Source organism: Drosophila montana, unplaced genomic scaffold (assembly GCF_035044405.1).
Source record: "Drosophila montana isolate Dmon_TW-CO22-7 unplaced genomic scaffold, ASM3504440v1 contig_3286_1, whole genome shotgun sequence".
NCBI classification, from domain to species: Eukaryota; Metazoa; Arthropoda; class Insecta; order Diptera; family Drosophilidae; genus Drosophila; species Drosophila montana.
This window is the reverse complement of record NW_026998170.1, coordinates 367,670-395,274: the sequence shown is the minus strand read 5'-3', so window position 1 is coordinate 395,274 and position 27,605 is coordinate 367,670. Positions and strand designations below refer to the sequence as shown.

General features: G+C 36.7%; 2 protein-coding genes across 7 annotated transcripts in view; both read right to left on the bottom strand.

Moving 5' to 3' along the window:
• The window catches only part of Hnf4 (Hepatocyte nuclear factor 4), a 30,346-nt gene that overhangs the window by 1,175 nt on the left and 1,566 nt on the right, over positions 1 to 27,605 (bottom strand). The window contains exons 2-7 of one of the 6 annotated variants that reach the window (XM_064690830.1): positions 23,417 to 23,573; positions 2,029 to 2,491; positions 1,474 to 1,970; positions 1,252 to 1,389; positions 661 to 897; positions 15 to 599 (exon numbers count right to left, since the gene is read on the bottom strand). In XM_064690830.1, the coding sequence (XP_064546900.1) occupies positions 15 to 599; positions 661 to 897; positions 1,252 to 1,389; positions 1,474 to 1,970; positions 2,029 to 2,491; positions 23,417 to 23,510 (2,014 nt within the window). In that variant the 5' untranslated portion in view covers positions 23,511 to 23,573. Of the gene's footprint in view, positions 1 to 14; positions 600 to 660; positions 898 to 1,251; positions 1,971 to 2,028; positions 2,492 to 3,142; positions 3,380 to 13,706; positions 14,000 to 23,416; positions 23,574 to 27,605 lie in introns of those variants that run through there. The other 5 variants (XM_064690829.1, XM_064690826.1, XM_064690828.1 and 2 more) reach the window with 5 other exon arrangements.
• On the bottom strand, positions 24,912 to 26,603 carry CatB (Catalase B). The gene has a single exon (XM_064690891.1). The coding sequence runs from the start codon at positions 26,483 to 26,485 to the stop codon at positions 24,965 to 24,967; it is 1,521 nt and encodes a 506-aa protein (XP_064546961.1). The 5' UTR covers positions 26,486 to 26,603; the 3' UTR covers positions 24,912 to 24,964.

Below are 27,605 nucleotides of genomic sequence, written 5' to 3'. Positions count from 1 at the left end.
TTAGGGCTACACACCCATCACATAGGTGGGCGTCAGCAGTTCCGGCGCGCGTATTTTAAGGGGCGTGCGACGCAACATCTCGTCAGCGCTGCTGCCCTCGCTGCGATTGTATTCGTTAAGCGTTATATCAGCCGGATTGCGCATGCCCAGGCCGGCATCGACCGGCGATGAGGCCACTCTTTGGTAGGGATGCACTCTCTGCGGACTGTGCATTAGCTGACTCTTGTGCTGCACATTGTATTGACGGGCCGCCGTTGCATCCATGTAGACGTTCTCCTGTGACTTGGGACTGCAGGCGGCGCTGCTTAATGGGGGCGTTACTGCAGCCGAGGGCGTGGCAGCAGCAACGGCAGCGGCAGCCGTTGCCGCGTTGCTGGCCGCATAGGCGCGGAATGTATCCTCCGCATTGTTGGCTTCGATGAGCGCCTGTATATGCTGCACGTCCAGATCCAGGCCATGCGAGCCACTGCTGGCTGTGGCCAAAGTGTCCAGTGTGGAGCTCACCTGGCTGCCATCCAGATTGCCGACATGCGTAGGACTTTGGTAGTCGTTGGACTGATTGGGCGGCGACAGCGGCAGCGAATTGTCCGCCAGCTCACCTGTTGGCAGTCAAGAATATATTTAATCAACCGTTGTAATTTGATTATGGCTTCCACTTACCACCCAGCAGCATCTCCTGCAGCAGCGAGTCGATGTGCGCCACACCAAAGATTTTGGCAAATTGTATTTGTTCGATCATCTGCCAGGTAATCGACTGCAGCACCGGCAGGATGAGCAGGATCTCGCCAAAGCGACCACGCGACTCATATTGTCGGTCTGAAATGTAATCCTCCAGATTGTTGAGTATCTGATGGCGCAAGGATTTGATGCGATGCGGCTCATTGAGGCCCTTGGCATCTACAATTAAGCAAGCAAATTAGTTAAGTTTGATTGTCTGTCTGATAGATGTTCATATTGTAAAATTAAAGACTGGGTTTCGTAAAATCCCCCTTTAAGAATAGAAAATAAGCGAAAGTGAAAAAAATTAATGTTTAACCGATTTTTGAAAGTCCATTGCCGCTATCAGAAGATGACCCAAAAAAGCCTAAGTTTATTATTCGAACGTTGTTGAGATCTATGCAAAAAACTCAGTCGCGTTTAACCGGTTTCGAGAAATTCAGTCTACAGTCGTAATATGAATGCAAAACTTCGGTCTCTTTATGGAAATCTGTTGATCTGGCAGCTGTTAATATACTTAAAAACTCCACTTACTGGGATCAAAGAAGACCAATGCCTTAATGCAGGCAAATTCGGTATCATCGATGCCAACATCCTTCATAACAACCACCAGTTCATCAATGATGCGCGCTCCAATACGCGATATATCCAAATTGGGCGAGACATGTGGATCTGCGATTGGAGGTAGATAAGAGAGGGAGAGAGAGAGAGAGAATAAGCTAGGGAAACGAACAAGCTTATTGGGTTTTGTCTTACCTGGACAATGCCTGGTGATGACACAGTTATTGCTGAGCAGCAGCACATCCTTCAGATGCATGGAGCGACGCGAGAGGCCCAACAGCAAATGTTCACCCGCATGGGCGCGCAGCAGCGCCACCTGATCGTCCAGCTGAAGTTCATTGAAGGCCGGTATCTGTTTGGCCCACTCGACTAGGGTGAGCAGCTGCTGTTTCATGGACTCGCACACATCGTTGATGCTGGCAAATTGTTTCGTCGAGAGATCCTCATTTATGTTGGGCTCCATGGCGGCTCCAGCCTTCGACTGGCGTGATTCATTCTCCGCTTTGACCAGCGAGACAACAGATAAACCATTGCCCGGATCGGGATCATCGTTGGAGGTGCGTCGGCAGCTAATCCGATCGCGTTCATTTTGAACCGCCTCCTTTTTCATGCCCGCCTTGAAACATTTGCGCAGACGACAATAGCGACATTGATTGCGCTTATCCTTGTCCACGACGCAGTTGCGCGAGAATCTGTGTGGGGGCAGACTTATAGATGGCTTCATTGAGGATGTCTTGTAGCTACACTCACCTGCAAGTATACTGATGATTTTTGCGCACGCTGCGCCTGAAGAAGCCTTTGCAGCCGTCGCAGCTGGAGGCGCCATAATGCTTGCCCGTTGCCCGATCCCCACAAATTGCGCATACTGTGGGCGATTGCTGTTGTTGTTGTTGTTGTTGTTGCTGCTGCTGCTGCTGTTGTTGTTGTTGCTGCTGTTGCTGCTGCTGTTGTTGCTGTTGTTGCTGCTGCTGCTGTTGGCTGTTGCTGCCATTGTTGTTGTTGTTATTGTTAGGTGAGTACATGTTGTTGTTATTGTTGTTGTTGCTGGCGTTGCTGTTGCCATTGCAGAGCGTAAAATTCTCGCTGCTCTGATTGCTGCTGTTGCTAAGGCCGAGCCCAACGCCATTGGGACTGAGGGCATTGCCAATCGGCGAGCCAGCGGGATGACCCACAGGCAGCGCCTCCGCATGCATTAGTTGACTTTCCGCCGATTCTGTACAGGAGAGAAAGCAGGTAAAATTATAAAAAACCGCACCAAATAAATAAATAGTTTAAATAAATAAATGTTTAACAGCTTACAGCTTAAACATCACAAATACAAATAAACAAATGCAATAAGCGTATGTGTAGTTTTAAAAGCACTGGTCAAATATCTGTCGCTCAAAAAAAAAAACAAATATGAAAACATTTGTATATACATGCGTATACTCATACCTATGTATGTACATATTTATATTTAGTGTTGTAATGCTGTATACCAAATATTAAAATAACAATATTGCAGCACAAAAATAGCAGTTGGACAAGCACTGACCAATATGCAGGTATGTACACGCAGTTGAACAACAACGCTTAGAGTTTGGATAGACCACAAATTATTTTTCACAGTTTGTTAGAGCTTCACTTTCATTGCATGCGCAAAATGCAGTATTCGAATTGCGCAGTTTGAAGGGAACTGATCTTAGACTTTTTAAGCTACTCAAAAATATTTATAAAGCAAACATTTTTATATAAGTGTGTACCAGAAAAACAGACACAAGGTAAATACTATAAATTAAAATGGCAACAAATCGCGCAATAACACAAATAGCAAAAAGAAAACACACATACACGCAGGCACACACACACACACATGAACACACACCATCACTTGAGGCTGAATTGCTGGCGCTGCTGTCCCGTCGTATATGTCGCCGTTGCCTTTGGTGCTGTCGCCTGACCATTGCCTCCTCATCGTTAACACGCCCACCACTGGCACCCCCCTTGCTGCCGCGCAACAGAATACTGCCAACGTCGCGACTAGTAGGAATTTTAACTCTACCGGACTTGCGCACCATTTTAGTGCTACTGATTAATGAAAACACGCAGCGACGAGACGACACGAAATTTTTCACTGAGCGCGCTGGCTGGCTGCCTAGCTGGCTGACCGTGCACTCAGTGCCAAGCCTCTGCTGCGGTCGCTGTCGCTGCTCGCACCGCCAGTGCCGCTGCCCCATATCCATATCGTATGTTTCGGCTTTCGCTCTGTGTCTCTGTCTCTATTCGTGTGTGTGAGTGACTGTGTGCGTTAATCGACGCTTAAATCAATTCACTGTGTTTGCATATGTACATATTTTTGTCGCTGTGTGGCGCTCTCAGAGAGTGCTCAAAACCAGACTTGGAGCGCACACGAATGCATGTTTGAAGAGAAGAGAGACAGCGACACGCTCACACATACATACATAGGTAAGGCATTAATTTTGAAGACAACGCAAGCAAAAGCAAGCGGGAAGGCAAGCACATAAACAAATAAATATAAAAAAAGCCGGCTCCAAATTGAGAATTCTCTATGGGCTTGTGTGTGTGAAGGCGAGAGATAGACACAGAGAAACAGAACCAGAACAACACAAAGAAAAGCTGCTATAATAAAAACAAAAACAAAAAGTCGCCTATTATTTTAATGTATGCATTGGGGACTGTGGAATATTATGAAAAAACAAAACAAAATTTATGAAAAAACAAGACCAGAACATTTTTCATTAAGTGTATATACCCAATTTAAATGTTACCATGAACATGTTATAAGTCTATAATATCTATGGTATAGAATTTTAATATAACCGATTATTTTAATCGCACTAAAGATTATTGGGTTGCTTATAAAATTAACGTAATAAATTTTAATTAGTCACAACTGTCAACAAATCCGTATCAGAAATAAAATAAATTAATAAATATATTAAAATGTATTTACATGTTAATCTTATATTATTGAGCGTAGGATTAAAATATCTATTTATAAATAAAAATGAATTGCAGCTTTTAAATTTATCACTATGATTCAACAATTAGTATAGATCGAGATATGTGTATATCACTAATTAGCACTCATTTATCTAATATACATTCGGTAATTACTAAATACACACTTTAACACTTTAGTTCAACAAACTCGCAGACATTAATTACATCATTCGAGAGACACTTCCAATTAACACCTTTTTCACGCTTAGCCAGAACTAACCCACCCACTAACCCACTCAATCGCTAATTGCAATTTGTAGTTGCAAAAAAATACTTAAAGATTGCACTTGAAAGAGAAAATAGTGCAAATACTCCTAATTTTCAAGGTAGATTTCAGAGGATGAGCGCTAAAGAGAATGAAAAGTCAAAAACAAATTTTGTTATTAACATTTTTTATCTTGGTTTTTGTTTTGCGTTTTTTTGTGCTTTTATTTATCCAAAAAAAAGAAAGAAATTCTTTTATTGTGGTGCTATAAATTACTTTAGTTTTGCCATAAAGCTCGCTCGCTCGGTGTGTCTGTCGTTGTCTGAGAGAGTTGCCAACTCGTTGTTGTCAATTCTCGCTGGCGATTCAGTGGGGCGCATAGATTTGTGCAGCGTCATCGTTAGAGTTCAATTTTTTTGATATGCTGCGTCACCGTTAGTTTTGCAAAACGAGAATTTGTTGTTGTTTTTGTTGTTATTGTTGCTGCAGGTTTTCTTATTAGGTTCTTGTTATAGATTCTTGTTGTTGTTGTTGTTGTCCATATCGATTCGTAATCTGAGATTAACAATGCTCACCCCTCAACGCTTTTTTTTTCAATTTCTATTTCAAATTTTTTTCTATTTTGTTTTGCATTTTTCGCAAATACTTTTTATTGACAATCCATAAAAAAGCTCATTCGAGTGTCGCTGATAAGCGCAACAAGTGATACACAATGTTGTTGTTGGCGTAGAATGAAGCGGATGTATTTATTACTTTATAAAGCTCTAGTCTGTTCATTTTATATTTACCTATACGGCGATCGGGTCGAGCCCCCGAAATACACTAACAAAAAATGAAAACTTAGTATAGATATGTATCTAGATATATATATATATGTATATATGTATTTAGCTAAATTTTAGGCGCGTGTGCGTTTGTTTTTGTATTTTTGAGTTTATTGTAGCGCGAACTTTAATATTTATAGAGAGGTTCTATTAAAAATGTACGGTTGCATATTCAGCTTATGATGATTTTATAAAATATTAAAAGACGATTTCGAATTTTTTAAATGAGCGTTATTATTCTGTTATTATTTGATATATATGTACATATGTACATATGTTCTGTAATCTGGTATTTAAATGAAACTCATTAAAGTCAGAGATGTTGATTTTTATAGACATTTTATAGGGTTCCAAATACTTTCGGTTTATGATTTTGTTCCGAGAGATTATTTCACAAGTTGTCAATATTAAACAATTTGAAATTAATTAAGTTTTTATTCCATATGCCCAACAAAATATAAACATACGCAGTACATAATAGATGTACCTCAATCCAAATCTTTCAACATATACATAAAGCTTGGCACATACACAGATATAGATTTGTTTGATTTTTCGAGAGGTGGATACTATATATTGTGTATTTGTTTGTTGCGACTGCCCGAAAGCAAACTTTGCACGAACTACGTAATTTGGATTTTATTTTTAGCTAATTTGTTTTTTGGTTTTGTTCCTAAATATAAATTTGAACATATTTATTTGAAATTCTAAAAGAGAGATCTATGAAAATGCCAATTCGTATAAAACATCTAGCATGCGAATAAGTATAACATGACAAGGTACAGTTCAGTAAAATGTATGCATATATCATAAAAATCTGTGGGAACTACCCGTATTATTATAATTATTCATTGAATTCGTAGTCATTACCAGGCACAACATAAATTCATATATTTTTGTACAACTCTTATCAACAATCATTCATTTTTATCAAATTTAAGTGAATAGTTGATGCAAAAACATAGTTTTTGCCTTAGTCCCTACATTAACGAGTATGCATGTATTTGAGCGGAAAGTCAATGTCAATGCTATAAATATGTTCAGTGGAAACTGATAAAAGTATCTACATATCATATGTGTCATTTTACACTGATAACATATTTGTTTAAGGTACTTGGACATAATATCATCGTGTTATGTATATGAGAAAGAATAACAAGAAAAACCAGTTAACTTTAATGTGAGAATATTTAAAAGAGGTAAACTAATTATCAAATCAATTCCCTGCATTATTTTTTTTTATAGATAAAACAATATTTTTTGAAACGTTTATGTGATATAATAAGTGTATAATTTAAATTTTGCCTGATGATTTTGTTCAAGTTATCGAATAGATCACGAGAGCTTAGTTAATAAATATTAAGTTCCAAACTAAGACTTGCTATTGTTGATTTTGTCATCATGTTTTATATAAGCAAATATTTAATTTTCGTCATTATCTGTTGTGTATATCTTTCAATATAATAAGCTCTTGTTAGCACTTTTTATGTTTCTAATACATACGAATTAATAGGTAAATATATGTAAATATAATTACTAAGGTTGTATCAATTATCAGTTAATCACCCATAAAACAAGTACAAGTATTTAATGAGACAGACTATAAATACTATGATCAATAATACTGCTGGAGCTCCAAGAGATACAGTAAATAGTATTAAGATATGGAGTTACGGAGTAAACCTGTTTTCTTCTCGAAGAATATTTAAGACCTTTATAAATCGAAGTATACTTTATATATTTATAGTAAATCTGTAAAGAATAGATTAGTGTATCAAGGCGCAAGTGTGTAAAATTACGAAACAATGTATATATTTATATATGCATCTATATTACTCATATGATTAAATACAGTTGGCACTGATGTGTATAATAGAACAAAACAAAAATCCATTTCAACATCAACTTCAATTATTGCTTAGCCTTTTGTATTGTTTTTGTTTTATTCCATCCAGAACAACAATAACAATGAAAACAACTGACATTAGCTACATATGTAATTTCATAGCAGGCCAGCAATCTGGCCGGTTTGAACCCCGCGTAACCCCGCATAACCCCCAGCCAACTATTGAAAGCTGTTATCGCCGCAACGGCGACGACATTTCAATAACGTGCCTAATGCCAACGCTGATAACTGCGACTGCGGCGACTGAGACAATCGAGTGCGACGCAAAATGCTCGATTTAAAATCGAATCAACTGAATATATTGGGGCACAGAAATTGCACATGGGCTTAATGGGCACGAACCGTAGCATGTTTGGGCTGTCAATTGATAGCGATTATACAAATATATATATACATATGTGTATATAATATACAAATAAAAGTGAGTCAACGATACAATTCGCTGTTTTTGTTCAATTCATTGGGAATTGCGTGCCAAAGATCAAATTCATTGGGTATGCGTAATAAATCGAAAGAGGAAAACGTTTCCAATTGCAAGGTAAAGCCTAGAAACTCTATATATCCCCAGCCCAAGTGCTATTATCAGGCAGTATCGAGCTAGTCAACGCCCGCCCACGTTGCCTGTACATGATAGGGTTAGCCTGATGCAATTTAGTTGGGGTCAGAAACAACGACCTGGCAACACTCTGTTGAAATCCGCCTCTATTAACTGCAGTGTTGTATTACCAGTGTTGTATAACTACCAACTATCTAATAATAGGATTTATTCAGGATCGTTCTCAGTTCGTTGAGCAGCTTTTTTTCAATTATTACCCAAAATATTACGACTGAGTTTTGTTTTGTCAATTAGTAAGAATTTATATATTTTCAAATATATGTTTTTTTATTGGCCCATTAACTGGGAAATGTTGTAATCGCTTTACAGCCAGGCATTGCATAGCATCTACATACATAGGTCAGCAGGCTAATTGGCAAGGTGCTGCATCTAAAAAAATAGTGAATTATATAGCTGATAGAGCTGTTTAAAAATTCATTAGAACAGCCACGAGCATTGCTATAAAAAATTACAATTTTGAATAAATTAAAAACTGTTGCGTACAATTCCTAAAATCTATTTAAAACCATATAACATGCACAATTAACGGAATAATAAGCTAAGCAATTAGCTAAGACCGGCTCATTTGGAGGTATAATAAATCATAGCTCAATTCATAAGACGGCTGACTATATTTAAAATAGGGTATTCAGGAGCTAGAGCAGGGGTAAAATAATAAAAAAATAATTTTATTAGTTCGTTTCCATCCTCCAATTAAATATTTATGTTTCTTGTATTTGGAAACCATATTAACGGTTTCGTGAGTCAATGAGATACCAAAGTATCTTAGAGATACAAAAGTATCTGTGAGATACAAAAGTATCTTTGAGATACAAAAGTATCTTAAAGATACGAATCTAACTTTGAGATACACAATAATCCGTGGAATAAAAAATTATCTGTGTGATAAGAAAGAACCAGCGAGATACGAAAGTATTTGCCAAATACAAAAATATCTGTAAGATATAAAATATATTTGAGAGATACAGGACTAAGAGTATCACCTATCTCCATCCAGAAAATTATTATTTTAAATAGCTGATGATGTTATTTAAGCTGTGAAAATGTAAAACAACCTTGAACTTACAGACCCCATGAGTCTATCTATAAAAAGATGCTGATGCGTAGGATGACAAAAGAAAACAAACATTCCAAATCGAATTGTCTTACATTATCATAGTGTTTAATGTCCAAACAGAACCATATCGGTGAATCCCACTGCAAATGCAAAGATTAAGTTGAGCTCATCCGTATGTGTACATTTGCCCAGACCCTGTCCGGCGTATATTCCGATATTTTATTAGATCCCATGCGAAGGGCCCTATCACGTCATTGTCACCTCTTTGTCAACAAGATTTTGTGTCATATTATTTACTTGTATATTATCTTAGATGAACTGCAAAAATGCCGAAAACCCGTGGGGCGCTTATTTGTGCTAAACATTAGAAATTGTTGTTAATATATATATACATATATTGCGAGAGACCCCATGACGATCGGCCGATCAAAGATATTTCAGATTTGTAAATATATTGAAATCACAACATGTCACTGTGAAAGGGCTTAACCGACAAATATTTAAATAGAGTACACTAGGGAAATGCCTGTGGTCAAGCGAGGAATTACCGATGCGCTCATTCTTACAGGTAATTAAAATATCGGATCGTTTAGCGAGCGGTTCCGAAAAGCAAATACGAACAGTTGCACTTGCTCCTCAGCTGTTGTACACATATATATATTATATATGTATATCTGACCGATATTTGCATTGCAATTTTGTCTTTTAAAATTAAAATATTTTTTAAGCGGACTTGAACCAATTAGTTGACGTAGTTCAAATGTAAGAATCAACTTTTTATATTGAAATTATCATTATCTTTATGACTAATAATTGCGCGCATATTGTCTATAATTAAAATGCTAAAAGCGTCTCAATTAAATTGTTATTAACAAAAAGTCAAAGCGGCTGGCACAATAAGCTGGACCAATCATACAGCATTTGCTGCTTTTTTTTAATAACTTCTATAACGATATGTAAGCAGGCTATTGTATCTGTATCTGTATCTGTATCTGTATCTGTATCTGTATCTGTATCTGTAGCTGCATCTGTATATGTATCTTTACGTGTGTGACCTGGCGCCTCGTAAGTAAAAACCAGCAAAAAATACCTCGTCAAGTGTAATTTCCATTAACTATGTCTGCTATAGTCTTAGTGTCTTGTGTTTTTAATTGGGCGCTAACGTGTTTCAGATACATTTGTATCTCCAAACAGAGGCTGTGTGCAATTAAATAACGTCTTTGCCTTGACTGCGCTGCCAATGACGGCGACACTTAGAACTTGACTTGTCTCAGCAATCAGCTGCTCGTATAAACTAATAAGCTTTTCCATTAAGCCCAGCCTCCTCATAAGCTATACTGTATCTCAGAACAGCATCATCTTTTTATGGCCAACACCTTTAAAGCCACGTTTTATTAAACAGGCCACGATTATGTGATCGACTTCATCATGCTTTGGCTAGTCACGATGATTGCCCCAAAAACCAGAATCGAATTCTCAGTATGATAAGCCAAAAATCGTCTGGGGGTGAACATTTTTGACTGGACCTACCCCAAAAATAGATTTGCAGTCAATAAGATTAGAATGCAAAGTTCAAATTTCGTTTGCTATCGATTTGCTTCTTAGCTATTAACTATTTTTTGATGATATGCTTAATTAGAAAAGATTTACTACTTCGATTTCATGAGTGTAAATTAAAAACGTGTTTCAGTAAAAAAAAAAAAGAGTATACTGAGCAAAATATAACATATATTCGAAAGATATACGTCAGTTTTTTAAAAGTTGACATATATTTTTTTAATGAATTTAAATCGAAATCTTCATTCAGTACACTGCGCGAAAATGTTCACGTGAAGCGCAAATTGTGTACAAATATTGGTGCTAGTAGAGTTTTACTGTTTTAAGCCAAAACTCAAGCCGTACACTGCAAAACAAATTAACAGTGTAATATTTAATTAATTTGTAATATATTATTATATATTTGTAAAATAATTATTTGTATAAGATACAAGTGCTGAAACTACCTTTTATACATAGCTTTTCTGTAATGTATTTTTGTTCTTTTTAAGAGGTTATTTATCTTAAAATATGATTTTGGCATTTAAGAGTATTATTTAGAGTATATGTCCAAATTATTGACAGCATCAAAAGCTCATGAGCACAACTTGCGAATGCGATTTTGATTTGTTTTTTCAATCTTAAAAGCAAGTTATTCTTTCGTCACTTCTTCTTTTAAACAAACCCTTATTGCTTTTCTCGCCGTGTACATTTCAGATACTTATGAGAAAGCTTATCATATGTCCATTTCCAGTGTGTCTGATTGACCAGTAAGCAAGAACTTATTTTTGCTCCTGATTCAAAGACTTTTGGCATTGCTTTTTCCAATCGTTATCACTTTTAATTATGGAGCCTCCCCAAGTGTAGGGCTTTGCGATTTTTACTTTTATTCTTATGTTATCAACTAGTAATTACGCTAGTTTTTCGAGTATGTCTCAAGTTCAAGTGCCCCTCACTTTTAACTGCTTAAATGCGCCATTTTAGTGAAGTGTGCGTGTGTATCTGTGTAACTGTGTATCTATGTGTGTAGACATATCTAGTATTTCCGGTTGGATCACTGCAAAGAGCCAACCTATTGATTATTTTATTAGGTAGCTGAATAATTACAAGAAATTAACTTCGAGTACGTACAAGCAACACGTGCAGTTAAAATAGTTGTTGGGCGGGAGTCGTTGTGATTACGAACGAGTATCCGATACCCCGCAGTCTGGAGGAGGGGAGCGCATCAATAATTTGACGCATTCGAATTTGTTATGGATGCAATTAATAATTAATTAAAGCATTCGTGTGTGAAATGCCAATGAAAACAAAATAATAAAGCCATAAAAGATCAATTAAAGCTGAGATACTCTGACTCTACAGTCGAAATACTCAAAGATACTCTCAAAAAACTTAGCTAGAGACAAATAACTCGAAAACTAGACTCTTGTAAAATGTCAAAAAAAATGTAAATATTTTTAATATTAATTAAATATACAATATACAATTAATTGCACATTTGTAGAGCATTCAGGTATTTAATATTTCCATTTTACGTAATATCGTTTTCATGTTAACTAAGTTTAGTCTAGATAAATGTAGATACCGTTGTGACACGGCATAATGCAATCCATTCTCAATTATTTGCTGTTAATTGTTGTTTAATGTGTTTTTGTTGTTTTTATTTGCAAATGCATTTTTAATGGAGCTCGCAATATTGTGCAAATGAATATTTATAATGTTTTCAGTCCCATTTTCACTTTCAGACCCAAATAAACACCTGATGCCACATACCTGGGCTCAAAAGAACATAAAATCATAATTCTTGTTGCTGGCTTTCTCTTTATATGGTTGCCGTGAACAAAATCTAATCGCTGAAGAAGAGCTTATATGTAAATGCAAGGCCTAATCTCTGATAAGCGCTGCAATAAAGCTGGCTTTATCACAGGGGGGTTAAGCAAAAAAAGAACTATGATAAAATTTGTATGGGGATCATAAAGTGTACAAATACATGTTTATTATTCCCAGATATGGTTTACAATTTTAGTAGAGGGCGCGACAGCGTTTTGCATAGTTGGACACGGGGGCCCGAGGTAATTTTTTTATATAATAGCCAAAAGTGAATTTTTATAGATCGCGTGATTTGGCGTGTGCTTAAAGCAAATACATCAGTTATTTTTGGATTTCATGTCAAAAACCGCTCCATTAAAATGTATCTTATCAGAACGAAGCGAATGTACGCAAGCAAATCGCAAAAAAACAGCCAAAAACAAGAAATTAATGATAGAAGCATAATTAGTTGCTCAACAACGAAGCTAAAATACTCTTTCAAACTAAATTTAAATGTTACATTTAATTTGCGTGTAACATAACCATGCTGCAATAGAATTTAAGCTCAGTTTTTAACTTTTTGTTTTGTTGAGGTACTGCATAATATGTATATTTTTAAAAGTTTACCTAGGGTATTAAATCTGTCTAATAACCTTATCAGGAATGTGTATTTGTGATCTGCATCAATAGCTGAATTAATATAGTCCATTTGTCTGCCTGTTTCCATGTACACAGTTTTTAATCTATCCTAATGAAACTTGGGTTAGATCAATTTTCGATTATTGGGGCATTGTATTGTACATTTGCTATATGTATGTCTGCAGTTGCGTTTAATCTACGGCAGACCGATAGTATGTTAACTGTTCTTTCTTATTAAAATATGTGTTTTTTGGCAAAGATAAGTAAAGTTCAGCTGCACCCACCAGGTGTTAAACAAAAACAAATTTCGTTATGCCAAAAGTATGCTACAGAAAGGCGATTACGAGGAAGAAAATCGGATCAGAAATTTAGTTTCTTAATTGTTTATGGCTTTATTTACCATATTCCCTACAACTTTAAAATCTTTAAATCTCATGATATTTGGCATTTCAATAAATCATAAATTTATATAGTAACATGCATTTCAAAAATTGCAGCTTTGTTCATTTCCCGGGTAATAATGACTCCACAAGTTTAACTTTTAAATTACAAATGATATTCTTTCATGGGTATGCGTAGATAAGCATAAACAAGCTAACCATGAAGTCTATTGGCCCATATACACATACGTGGATATAAAATCTGAGATATACAGCTGGATATATATGTATGTATGTGTTACCTATGATAAGTTATATCGAAAACTCGACGACGTTGCACAATAAAAGCTATATACGATTAGATGATTGAACCTGATTACAATTGCCCAAGTGACACTCAATTACTCAAGAGAGAGTATTATAAATTCTTAGAAGTTCTCGAGCTCAACTCACCCATCATTTGTAGTATATTCTCCTCCAATAGGAATGCATCGTCGTAGCCCGAATTTGTTAAACTTTCGGTTTTCATATTTAACAAATTGGGCAACATTGAGGCGTACATTGAGTTAGTTGGATTCCTCGATAATAGTACGGAAAATAGTTATAATGCACCTGGCTGATTTCCTCGTACAGATTGAAGACGCGACAATGGGCAAATATTTGAAAATCCTTCACACTTGGTGCAAATTTATTTTCTCACAAATTGCTGTTGGCGCATATTTGTTGTTGTATATTTTATATTTATTTTTTATACACGCACACGCGCACACACACGCACACACTTAAGTAAAGTTCAATATTTGCACAAATTAAAATTGAAAATAGCGAAGACGACACTCAAAAGCCAGCGGCAAATGTTTCCAACGATATATTTGAGTGTCTATATATATATATATAGGAGGTGGTTTGGGTGGGTTAACGAGTTGCACCACATAAATAAATAATGCAAATCAATTAGGGTTTTGTGTGGTTTAATATTATTCTATTTGCTTATCACAGTCCTTTGCGTTGACGTTATGCTAATCGGTAAATTCCCATTTATTATTTCTTATAGGTTGGCTGGCTAGGCAACTTGCCAAACATATGTATAATATGTATGTATATATATTCTGTTAGTTCGCTCGATCCCGACCGGCACAACACGGCGCTTTCTTTCGGTCTAACACCGGCTAGTCTCTCGGTGCTCTGCTCTATGTATTATAACCGCCCAGTGCGAAACACTGACTAAACCTCAAATAATGTTCTCAGCACGTACTAACTGTCTTAATATTATTTGTTGTAGATATAGAAGTCAACGTCGGGCGGCGACTCAGCAACGACAACGACGCAGCCGTCCGCGTCGCAGTCAACGTCAGCGTCGCTGTCAACGTTAACGTGAACGTCAACGTCAACGTCAGCGACAACAGCAGCAGCCGCCGTTGCCGGTGCCGATCGCCGTTCGTTTGGCTCTGTCCGAGCCGCACAGCGAGCACATAAAGTTTATTAAATATTATAACCATTGTTGTTGTTCTTCTAGTTGTTGTTCGAGTTGTTGTTGTTGTCGCTGTCGCTGTTGCCTTAGCAAAATTGTTAACAATTTACGCCGATTACGGCTCGGCTCGGCTCGGATCGCCTTGTTCTCGTGCCACCCAACCGATTGCCAATGGGGCATGCGCAGTCGATCTACTCTGTTCTTATCAATCTTCTGGTACCATATATACATATACACATTTATATATACGTGTACAAATTTGTGTGCATATATACATACACACAGTTCTAATTGTTTAATGGCTGTCATACATATGTACATATAAAGTGTCGCACATAAACAACAACATGAATAGCATACAATCATTTGAGGCACTTTGTTTTTATTTATTTTCATTCTTTTATTTTTATATTTTCAGCGCGATTATCGCGACTGTACTTCAGATTTACCTACGCATTTTGGCGAGAAAAAAAAACTTTGGGTGTGTTCTACGAATCGAAGGAGAAAGCAGAGCTTTATCTTATTGCGAATTGCGAATTATTATAACGTATTTTTTTAATATATTTAACTTTTGATTTTGAAGCGCAAATTAATGTTTTTCTACGCATGAGCATATTGAAATCTTTTCGAAATTAGAATTAGAATTAAAATAGTCTAGACTTTTTTTTCAAGTTATTTTATTTGATAAATGGCTTTTAAAGTCGTTGCCTTATGCGCTACTTGTGTTTCTTTAGTTATAGAAACTTAATTTTTTTAAATCGGTTTAAAATTTATAAAGCTATTTGTTTTTAAGTTGTACCATATCACATGAAACTGGGCTACTCAAATCTTTCATTATATTATTTTAAGTAATTTTTACAGTATGTTTCAATATTTAATATATGGGTAAATATGAATAACTACCGTGATTAACTTTTTAAGTTAGGTTGGTAAAAGAAGCAATAAATATATTTTGACCAAAGAATTTTTGTAGTAGATATTGTACTCAGAGTTCCATAAATACTTAAATATATTTTAATATTATGTATTCAAAAGTATAGACAAAAAAATATTATGCAAAATCTTTTACGTCTCCAACAGCTTTTTTTTTTAGACTAAATTCGAGACCAGTTCCAGTCGAGCCTCCCATGACTATGCATATAAACATGTATGACTTAACTCCTGACATGGGTAAACGTAAATATATTACACTTTCCATTTAAAGAATTTCAAAACAATACAGAGCTTAAATCATTTTGATAAGACGGCGCAAATTAGCTCTGTGTACATTTTGAAGTCGTGCATAAGACCTCAAATGGAGATTTAAGATTAAAGAGAGGCACGGAGAGAGAGAGAGAGGGAGAGAGAAATAGAGTTGTAGTCTGATTCAGTTAGTCACGCCTGAATACCCTAACTTACGTCTAGATGAAATTGTCAGATGATTTGCTACCATTTTTTTATTCCTTACTGCAATTATTATTTTAAAGATTAATTTGCTATTAAAAAAAATTTTTTTTAATATTTAAAATACATGTTTATATCTTAATATAAATAGTTTATCGGTGAATACCAACTGAATATTAACTTAAATGAACTAATAAAAACAAGTTCGGTTGAGTTAATATTCAGTTGGTATTCACCTGGTATGCGATTATTTGAATGGCAGCAAAGCAACCTAACCTACCATAAGGTCTATACCACTTGTTAAAACAAAGCTAACAAAAATATTATGTAATGCGACACCTTTATTTATTTTCGTTAGGGTATGTGCTGTTCGAGTATTCTCTAGTTTTAATAGGAACACTCATCATAGACCCCATATTTGTTGATCAGCTCACTTTCAGCTTGGCAAACAATCATATCGCCGAGCGCGGCGACAGCGTCGACTGTCCCGCTTCTTATCAGTATCTGAATCCCGGAGTTCAGTAGCGACTGGCGGCAGCGGTGACTACAAGTAGACACATATACATATGCATATATATATATATATATATATATATTTGTATATATATGTATATTATAGGTCGCTCTGCTTGTTGATAATAGTTGAAGTAGTCAGCCAAGCTGAGCTGTCAAAGGCGCTCGGTTATCAGTCACGGGCCATATATATATACGTATATATATATGCAGCAAAAAGAAAAGTCTGGATGCGAAACAGACACAGCTCCAGGCTGGGATGGGCACGACTGTGTCTGGCAGCCGGACAACAAAAATTGTATTATACATAGATTAATGATTCGCTTTGATAGGCTGCCTCTGGTGCCGGTCGCTGCTTAGCTTTGCCAAGTTGTGTTTTATTTTCTACAGAGACTAAGGAATTCGCCGGTTGTTCGGCCATTGGATCAGATGTACGAGTGCAATACCTTGTTCGGTATTTCGTATACCCAGTAAAGTTGCCAAATTATGGGTATAATAGATGCTGTAGAAATGTAGGCAACAGACAGAAGACTTGACACGATATTTATATATCAGATGTTCACAGTATTTATCAGCATAATAATTATATTATCTTTAAGATAATTACAATTATATTCATTATAATATCTTTAAGAATTTTATAATTTAACTGAAAAAACGACAATATATTTATTTTTAATTCCAATTGGGAATTATAATTATTAACAATTTTTAAATATTTTATATCAATTGAGGTAGTGTCTAGGTAAGATCTTGAAGAGTTGAGAGAATAGTTTTTTTGTGTTATTATTAAATTATTTGAATTAATATACAGAGAGTTGATTAGGCTTAATACTCTTTTTGTATGTTGATGAAAGTCTCTTTCTAAAGAATTATTTTTAGATTCAGAGATTATATTCGGAAATCTAAAAGGTAGACCAAGACTATGTTGATGTGTAGGCTCTCGTACAACAAAAGCAGATGGAATCCAATTAGATTTCTAAATGTTCGACTAGTTCAGGATGGATTGTTTGCCTAATCAGAAAGTCGAAACCAACTAACAGCACATATTTGCAATCGAACTTTAGACCTGGGTATAGGGTATTTACTGGTCTAGCAATTTTGTTTTTTCTCGAATTTGTTGCTGCTCATCAAAGCCGAGCTCGACGGGCGTTGATTGATACTTGTGATTCAATTGAATATGATTCGCTCGGAGTGTAAGTGCGCCTCCGCGATTGTCATTCAACACCCAACATGCCCCAACCAACAGCCAGGCCATTTACTCATGCACAATCATCGCCCGGCAGAGCTAAGGCCCAGAGCCAGAGCGACGGCAGCGCCAGCGGCAGCGGCAACGTTCGCGTTTCTTGTACTTTAACCGGCGCGGCTGAATACGCCGGAATTTCTGTGACGAAATCAACCGGCGTTGGCGGCGGCGGCGGCGGCGGCGGCTGCGGTGTTTGCCGGCAATGGCATTTTTGCCGTTGTACTTTGATTTTATTTTGAATGGCCGGCATTCGGCTACGTCACGATTGAGGCTGGCGTTGCGAATGGCAATGGGTAAAGGTTGTACTTGTGACGTCACATCACGGTTAGCCAAACTGTCAATCAGGCTTTCCGCTTATCAATCACTCACGTGATTCAGCTCACGTGATACGCTATCAAAAAATACTTTTAAGTCACCTCCATCCCTTGCAGCATATACTTAGTATTATATCATATAAATTTAATCTCATTCTTAAATACTTGAATATATCGTTAACCCAATTTTCCACAATTCCCCATATTAATATCTTTTTGAATACAAAGAGTATTGCACAAGGCAACAATAGATATTGTAATCTATTGATAACTTTTAGTTAACCGTGTAGGTGCTTATATCATAACTTCAACTGTTTTGCCATATCTTAATTTCCGCTGGAAGTGCCTTATTTCCCTTAGTTTGTTTTCATACATTTATTTTAATTTAAATTAATTTAGACCATGTCCGGGCGGAATTTAACTGGACATGATTTGATATGGCAAAGTGAAAGCAGAGATTCGAGCACTTTTGCAAGCCTTGATCTAATCAGATTCAACATATTTCCGAAACTACTTTTCCTCAATAACTGTAAACATGGGTGTTCACTCATTTTTGTGTTTTGCAAAAAGAGAAAAACTTATTCCCACAAGTGCCTGACGCCTGACAAATACCCATATTAATGAGTCCGCAACGTTCTGAGCAATGCAATCGGAGCTGCGGCATGTGCAACTGTCATATGGGGCAGAGATTGCATTAATTGCAATTACAAAATATGAGCGCATAAATATGGAAATACATATATATGTACATATGTGCATGCATATACCCTCGTATCTCGCATGCACTACATGACGCATATGTTTTGGCTTGAAATCGAACGCACCGAGTTAAATGAATCATGCGTCGGAGGAGGATCGTCGCAAATTGTGGTTACTGTACAGTTGTCGCCCCTATGACAGCCAAGAGATACAGCCGGCGTTTCCTGCATGGGTGTGGTGTGTGTGCGTGTGTGTGTGTGTGTGTGTGTGTGTGTGTAGGAATGATTGTGTGTATGATGAAAATAATGGAAACACAGCTAAAGAAGTGAAAGATCAACAAATTTACAAGTAAATTGTTAGCAACTATAAATGCTCGACTAGCAGATGCCCTGCAGTTAAAAATAAACTATCTAAAAGAGAAATACAACTAATCGTAGAGTAAAAGTCAGGTCTGAATTGCTCGTATGAAGTATTTGCAAAATATAATATCATATATATTTTATGCTAATTATCAATGTGTCGGCTTTTAAGTTTCTCTAAATTTTACTAACAGGAAGTGTATCAAAAAAAAAGGCTTTAATAAGGTAAGCAAGACTTGCTGGACTAGCAGATGTCCTAGAGTCAGGGTTGTAGCTCGCTTTAAATTTATATTTCTGTATATATATTTAATATATACCTAATTTTGATTATTTGAAGCAAAGTATGTAATATATTATAATAATATAATATTTCTTCAATTTTCTTACAGCTAAAAACATTGAATGGAATTCAGCGAGCCTTTTACTGTTTGTTACATGCAGTGTCAAAATTTAGATAACTGTGCTTGCATGATTTTACAGGGTATAATAAAATGCATGTCATGTGCATGGCATTGTTGTGCGTTGTGTTTTGTGTGGCTTGCCTGTCGCATTTTCCCGGCCTGCGCACATGTGGACAACTGACTGCCTGTCAATTTCCAGAGAAATATGAAAATTAGCCAAGCCAAAAGACATTTCGCCCCCCAACCCCCCTCCCCACTGGCCAACTCTTTACCCGCGTCCCCTTAACATTTTCAGTAGTTCGTTAAGTGAATTTTGTGCGAAAATTATTATTTTATTTGCATACATATTTATATTAACCATGCAAAGCAATGGAGCCGCGTTTATTTTTGCACAAGCCGATGAGTGCGAGTGTGAATCGTGAGTGTGAGTGTGAGTGTGTGAGTTGTATCCATAGGACGCACATGTGATTTGCATGTGTTGTTCGTCACCAGCGTCAGAGACAACATTATCATTAAGCAATTGCAATTACAATTATTAAAGCTGTTGTTGTTGTTGTGGTTATTCATGACAATAATGAACATCATCATGATGAGCACGATGAATATTGTTAATGATATTCATAATGTTTGACTGCAATTTACTATTTACACTTCATTAAGCGGCGACAATTTTAAGTGAAATGTGTCCACATTGTTGAGTGGTTTGTGTGCATCTGTATATGTACGGTATCTGTATTTGTATCTGTATCTGTATCTGCGTTTGTATCTCGAAGATACATTTTTATTCATAGGTATATAGGCGAGATTTTTCTCTGGAATTGCTAGTCGGGTCTTAAATTGAGAAAAGGTGGCCGCCTAATTGGGAAATAAGCTCAAGTGTGGGGATCCATTCAAAACGTGGAAACGACTAGAAAACTAACACTTAACACTTAACAGCTCGAAAAAAAGTTGAGAGCTGAACTCTGCCAAATGAGATAATATTAGGTTAAACGGTGCGGAAACAAATTTTTCAGAGTCAAGGTAATTGATTCGGAGCGGTGCTAAAAGTGCTGACATAATTGTTTTAAACATGCTTTGTCGCTTATTTAGTAAATTACTATTTCGGAGTAAGCATTTGGTTTTCGGAGTAGACTTTGTTGTTATTGTTATTGTCGCAATTCCTAAAGCGTCATCAATTATAGTTCTAATACGCTTTGACATTTAAGTTAGTCAATTGCTTTTCGGAGTGGATATGGTTTGACCTGAATTTTTCTGTCACAATTTTATATTGTTTGATTAATATATTATCTTTTTTTTTTATTATAACATATTGTATTACATTTTTAAGATTTTCGGAATTAAAACTCCGAATAATTGAAAATTTAAGAATACTGTGAAATTTCAACGCTAATCTTAATTAATTGATCAAACCAATATCTTAAAGGATATCTATTACATGAAATCCCATTACAATCTTATTAATCTCTTACACTTCCCAGAGATATACACTTGACGAACTGTGCGACAATTATCTGAAGTTCTGGATTCGTTTCAAGACCCCAAAAGCAATTGCATATTTGTTTACATTTATGAAAAGTGACGCAATACGCTTCAATTATCTTTTTGAAAATTAATGAGTGTCCGAAGCGGATATAAAAAAAAAAAGAAAAAATAATAAAAGAAAAATGCTCACTTACGAGCGAGCAATGTTGATATCTTCAAGTATATTTCTTAATAGGCAACCAGCACGGAAATACTATCTAGATAGCCGTTAAAATTTTTAATTATAATTATAAGTAGACCACTAAAAAAAAAAGAAAACAAAACCTTCACGCAGGGGAATATAATATTATTAAATCGGGGCAAATAGACAGAGGAAAGAGACAAAACCGAAATCAATGCAAAAATCAATTGAGTTCGCGTCACGGCGATAACCTCCTTATAGTATCAGCGCCGAGAACTGTCTGGCAGTTAAATATATATACACATACACACACACACACATATAAATGGAAGTACAGGGTGTATGCCGGGTAAATATATTAAGCTATAGGTCGTGCTGTTTAGCCGGTCAGTCAGTTGCCTCAACTACTTGGCATGGGTTTTATTTGTTGTTTAGCTGTTTGTCTTTTGCATAATATCCGATTCATTTCAATGCTGGCGCTGGGCTTGAAAATCAAATTAAGTGCGAGTCCGAGTGCGTTTCAGCTGAAAATTGTTTTCGTCATGTCAGCGCAGCGCTCAAAAGGTGACACTACAGAACCAGCCCAGTCCCTGGCTGGCCCCGGGCCTGCTCCGTCAACATCTGGCCAGCCAGCTATAAATATTCAACAATTAAATGCTGGGCTATGTCTAGGGGCTTGAGCTTGAGCCCAGGCCCGGGCCCCGAGCCCGGGCCCGGGCCACTTCAGATCGCTTGCGACTACGGCAGCGGATCTGGTTAGGTTTTATTTTCCAAGTTTTTTTTTTTTTTCTGTAATTTTTTAAGTCGCTTGCGTTTGCTATTGCGCATATTTAACCCTTCGGGGTTAAGTTAAACATTACGCTTACGTTTTATTTTGTTTTATTTTGCGCGCTTTTTTGCGATTTATTTTCCATGTTGTTTTTTTTTTTTTTCGTCCAGACAGCAACATTTCGAGCCGTCTTGTAAAACTTCAGGCGAGCAAGTTTTATTTGTTGTAATTATTGGATCGTAAAACAATTGCTTATATCACGATTAATCAGTTTTTTAATCTGCTCGCCAACAACAAGTTCTTGCTAATCAATAAACAAATTATAAACATTTACAATGATTGCGCTCGTCTGGCTTATCAAGTTAATCAAGGCTATCTCGCTTCTATTTATAATTCTCCCCCCTAACATACTCATAAATTGTTCTATGCACTATACCCAATACAGAATATTCAAAAACGCAATTTGCGCACCTTTCACAGTTTTGTTTTTTTGGGCGTTTTGGGCCAGGCACGTGCCACGTGCAAAGCAGCGATTAAGTGAAATTGCTGACCTGAACTTTTGAGTTAGTGGCCTGCAAATTTCGGAGTGATTAAAACTTATTATGAATTGCGTTCTATCCAAAGCATCATCGTTAAGTTTGTTAACCGGAGAGTAAACGTAGACATTTACTCGATTTCGGAGTTTTTTTTTCAAGAGAACGATTAACCATATTTTATAGTTGAGATTTTTTTTAAAATGATGTCTTACTTTCTTATGAAGACGATTTTACAATTAATTAAACTTCTACGATTCGGAGTACGTTCGGAGTAATTCGGACTGTTATTTTTTTTTTTTTTTTATTGAAATGCAAAGAAAAGTATACCTTTCTGACAATAATAATTTTCAATAATATTTTATTGCAATTCGGAGTGCTGTTTGGCCGCGTTTATCATTAAGATAAAATTTGACCTAAAATGTTGTTCTTTTTGTTATAGTAAAATTATGATTTCACGAACATTTAATGAATTATTCTAAGTCAAATACATTGATTGAAAAAATCCGTTTCCAAGTAAGATAATAAAAGCTTTAATGTTTATAAGTGATTTTCGGAGTCGTTCCGGGCTATCACATATGCAAATAAATATTTTATCCTTACACGATTTAAATGGTTTGGGAAGGGTTATATACGCAAGTAATCGAATCTTATTCGAATGATTTAGGATCATGCTTCAGATAGGATTAAAATTTATGATATTGATAAATTGATTGGCTATCAAATTGTTCGTAATGCGACGTTTTAGTTATAATGGTGCTCAAAAGTTAATGTCTAATAGTTATTATGTCATATTTTTATATTCCACTCACCGTGCTCGTTGAGCTCCTGTTCCATTTGCTCCACTTTATTAATCTCCATTAGCTGATGTCCATCGGTAATTGTCAGATCTTGGGGGTGCTTCATAATGAACGAGTGCCCGTTCTTATCGAATACGATTTACAATCATGTGCGAGTCATGCTTAGCAACTGTAAATGAACCAAATGATAAGTGGTCAATATACCTGAGGTAAATCAACACGAAAGCTGTAATACAGCTAGTCAAACTAGTCTATGTATGTGAGTGCGTATTAAAGTTTTAATGGGTTTCCGATCTAACGAGCACACGATAAGCCATCAATATCGTCCATATAATTTTTATATAAATAAAAAAACAACAAGTTAGTTCTGGTTACATGACAGTCCCCCTGGGCGAAAATGGAAGGGGCAATTTTATGATCCTGCTGATATTTGTATATATATATATATATATTTATCACCCACCTGCCTGGCAATATAAAGGCGCTATCTGTAGCTATAGTTGGCCAGTGTACGGGCTACTCATAAACCAAAACAACTCTATGACACACTCCATGCGGAGAGCTATTTCTGACTCGTAGCGCCGAAATAAATAATGTATATGTATATACAAAAGTATTGAAATAATAATCGTTTCAAGCCCGTCCAGATAAATGCCCAAAAAGCGACTATGAGACTCCACCGCAAAAGCTTTCCTTATTTCTCTATCACAGGCAATGCGTCAAAAAACAAAAAATAGAAAGGAGAACAACAAAATTCGCATTCACTGATAAGGCGCGAAAACAGGGAATTTGTGATTGTCATCGAACGTTTATTATTTCTTTGCAATAAATGTTCGATAAGCCAATGGCAGCTAAATACGTGGTCCTAAATATCAAATCGAGGCAACTTCACAATAATAGGTTTCGGATCGTGCCCAAAACGTGACTCGCTTGCGCGCGGCTTTATAGCTGTTGAATAGGGATATCGGAAATTGGGGATACGACGTTAAATGAGAAGAAAAGTGGTGATACAGAAATAAGGATACAATAAGATAAGTAAGGGAGAGGAAAAAGAATGGCCACACAATAAGGATGATAGGGAAGGATAGTATAGGTACTTTCCTATCCTAGTCTTTTGTTAGCATACTGTATTCCAGAATGAAATATCATAGAGTTAGTATAAGATTATCCATATCACATACTATATGTTGCATGGACATGTCCTTTATATTGCAAGTTTATAAAGAAGAAAGTTATTTTTAAGTTTTAAACTCTATTCAGAATTTCTTGTTGTGTCTCAAAGAACTTGAGATATAATAATATTCTAAAATACTTATTATGACTAGAAAAATCTCATTCAAAATTTATTTAAACTATAATATACTATAATATTAAAACCACAATCAATATTCAAAATTCTTTAATATATTATTTTGTTGTTTTAAGAAAAAGCACTTTAATTGAATTTTAAATTAAATAGTTTTTCAAAACAATTTTTTAAGTAACACCTTAAAATTTGTTTATATATTATCATAATATTCGAAAACACAAATGCATAACAAGCAGAGACCCTTTCCCCGACTAGAACTTCGATATTTTGGCTGTATTGAGAGCCTCAGTCATGAGTCGGCCGAAGTCGGCATGGACCATGGTAAACAGTTTAACGGCGCGTTCCTGCAGGAATTGACTGGCATCCGACAGATGCTCCGATATGTTGCGGACAAGTCGCTTGCGTCCACAATTGTCCAGGGTGTAGGTCCAGAAGTCGGTGACCTGACTGAAATTATCCTCCGTATCGCCGCTCATATAGCGATAGACATCGCCCGTAACGGGACAACAGGTCTGCAGAGCGAGGGCCCGAGAGCTCTCCTTGGGCCCGCAAAAGGAGTTGGGAAAGTAATTGGGTGCACCGTCCTGATTATCATTGACAGTCATGGCGCCGTCGCGCTGGAAGTTCTTGACATTCACGCGATAAGGACAATTGACAGGGATCTGCATGTAATTGGTGCCAAGGCGATAGCGCTGTGAATCGCCGTAGGCGAAGAGGCGACCCTGGAGCATTTTGTCCGGCGAGGGCTCAATGCCAGGCACCATATGTGCCGGGCTGAAGGCCAGCTGTTCAATTTCCGTAAAGTAGTTGGTGGGATTGCGATCCAAGACCAGTCTGCCCACGGGCAACAGTGGATAGTCCTTTTGGGGCCACACCTTGGTCACATCGAAGGGATTGAATTTGGACTTCTTGACCTCCTCGTTCAGCATGACCTGAATGAACAGGCTCCAGCTGGGATAGTTGCCCTTCTTGATGGCGTTATACAGATCGCGTATCGAATAGTCCGGATCATGTGAGGCCAGCTCCGAGCAGCGGCGTGCATCCAAGTTCTTAATGCCCTGATCCGTCTTCATGTGAAACTTGACGTAGAATGTCTCCCCGCTGGGATTGACCATGCGATACGTATGCGCGCCATAGCCATGCATATGCCTATACCCATCCGGAGTGCCGCGATCACTGAAGTACATGAGCAGCGAGTGAAGCGTCTCCGCGCGCAGCGACATGAAGTCCCAGAACATGTCCGGATCGCGCAGATGCGTCTGCGGATTGCGCTTCTGGGCGTGTATCAAGCTGGGAAAAAGGGAAGGATCACGAATATAGAATACGGGCATATTGCAGCCCACCAGATCCCAGATGCCCTCCTCCGTATAGAATTTGACAGCGAAGCCCCGCTGCTCCCGCACCGTATCCGCCGAGCCGCTCTCTCCGCAGGCGACCGAGAATCTCATGGCGACAGCTGTGCGCTTCTTGACCTTATCGAAAACAGAAGCCGCACAGAATCTGGTTATATCGTGGGTGCACTCGAAATATCCGAAAGCTCCAGCGCCCTTGGCATAGGTAACACGCTCGGGTATGCGTTCCGCATCGAAGTGCGAGATCTCGTCCAGATAAATAAAATCCTGGAGTAGTGCAGGGCCGCGCGGTCCCACCGTCTGTATGGCATCCTTGACCCCAATCGGCACACCTCCCGAACTGGTACATTCCGTCTGGGCCGCTGCGTCGTTGTTCTTGTAGTCAATTAGCTGATTGGAGGCCGGATCACGTGAACACATTTTTAATTTCGTTAAATCGAACGGTTTATATATATAGATATAGATATATAAAAAGTGAGAGAGAGAGCGAGATTGCAAACTATTTCAAATTAGTGTTAACTTATGAAATTTTCAAAAATGTCTGTCGATTTTCAAATAAAAGCTGAACGATTTGTAAATACGAGTTTTGAAGTGAATCTCAATGTTGTTTCAATTTTAAGTAAGGTGAGTTACCCTTCGAAAAGTATTTGAAAATAATTTTGGTTTATTTAGAGGGTTTTTTCCACTTTCTAAGCTGTCCCATATAGTTCGGAAAGAAAATTGTTCGGAGTAAATATCTGTAACGTTTCTACGAGATCGATAAGAATCGATTTCGTTTCCAAGCACAGAATTATAATGCATAAAATTAAAAAAAATGTCAATGCAGTAAACAATACAATACAACATGTGAACATACTAGTATTATTTTAAAAAACAACAATTATAAATTCGCAATTAAAATAGTTATTTCTCACAAACTTGGTCGTCTGGAAATAGGAAATTTACAGAAAAAAGTATTGCGTTTTTAATAAACAAACTACATTTTTTTAAAGCAAAACTAAAAATTGTATTTGTTTTCCAAAAATAATTGCTTAAATGTTCATAATAAAAAACGGTTTTCCATAGAATATATTCCAAGTGGAATTTAGAATTGCCTCTGGAAGTAACTCAACATTAACCCATTCGATAGTACTTCTTTTCTTGAACCGAAAAAAAATGGTCTATTTAAATATTTCAGCGAGATGGACATTGTTTTAGCTAGAATAACTCCCCAAATTATGGAGGGATCGATTTCAACGCTGCTTTAACTTTTTAATACCGCAGTACATATCTATTAAGAGTTCAAAAACCTAAATGTTAAATAAAAATTATTGGTGAAAAATTGTTAAGTAACTATAAAGATTAGAACAACTCTCATCTTAAGATATAAATAACAGGTACCTCAAAGATTTTAGAGCAAGATATTTATTTCCTATTTTCTTTTCAATAAGGGAATTATAAGGAAATCCGTGCATTACAAATATCCTCTTAGATATTAAAAAATATATATAAACTATAAAATATGTATTTTTAAAAAAGGTCAAAAGGCATTAGGCTCTAC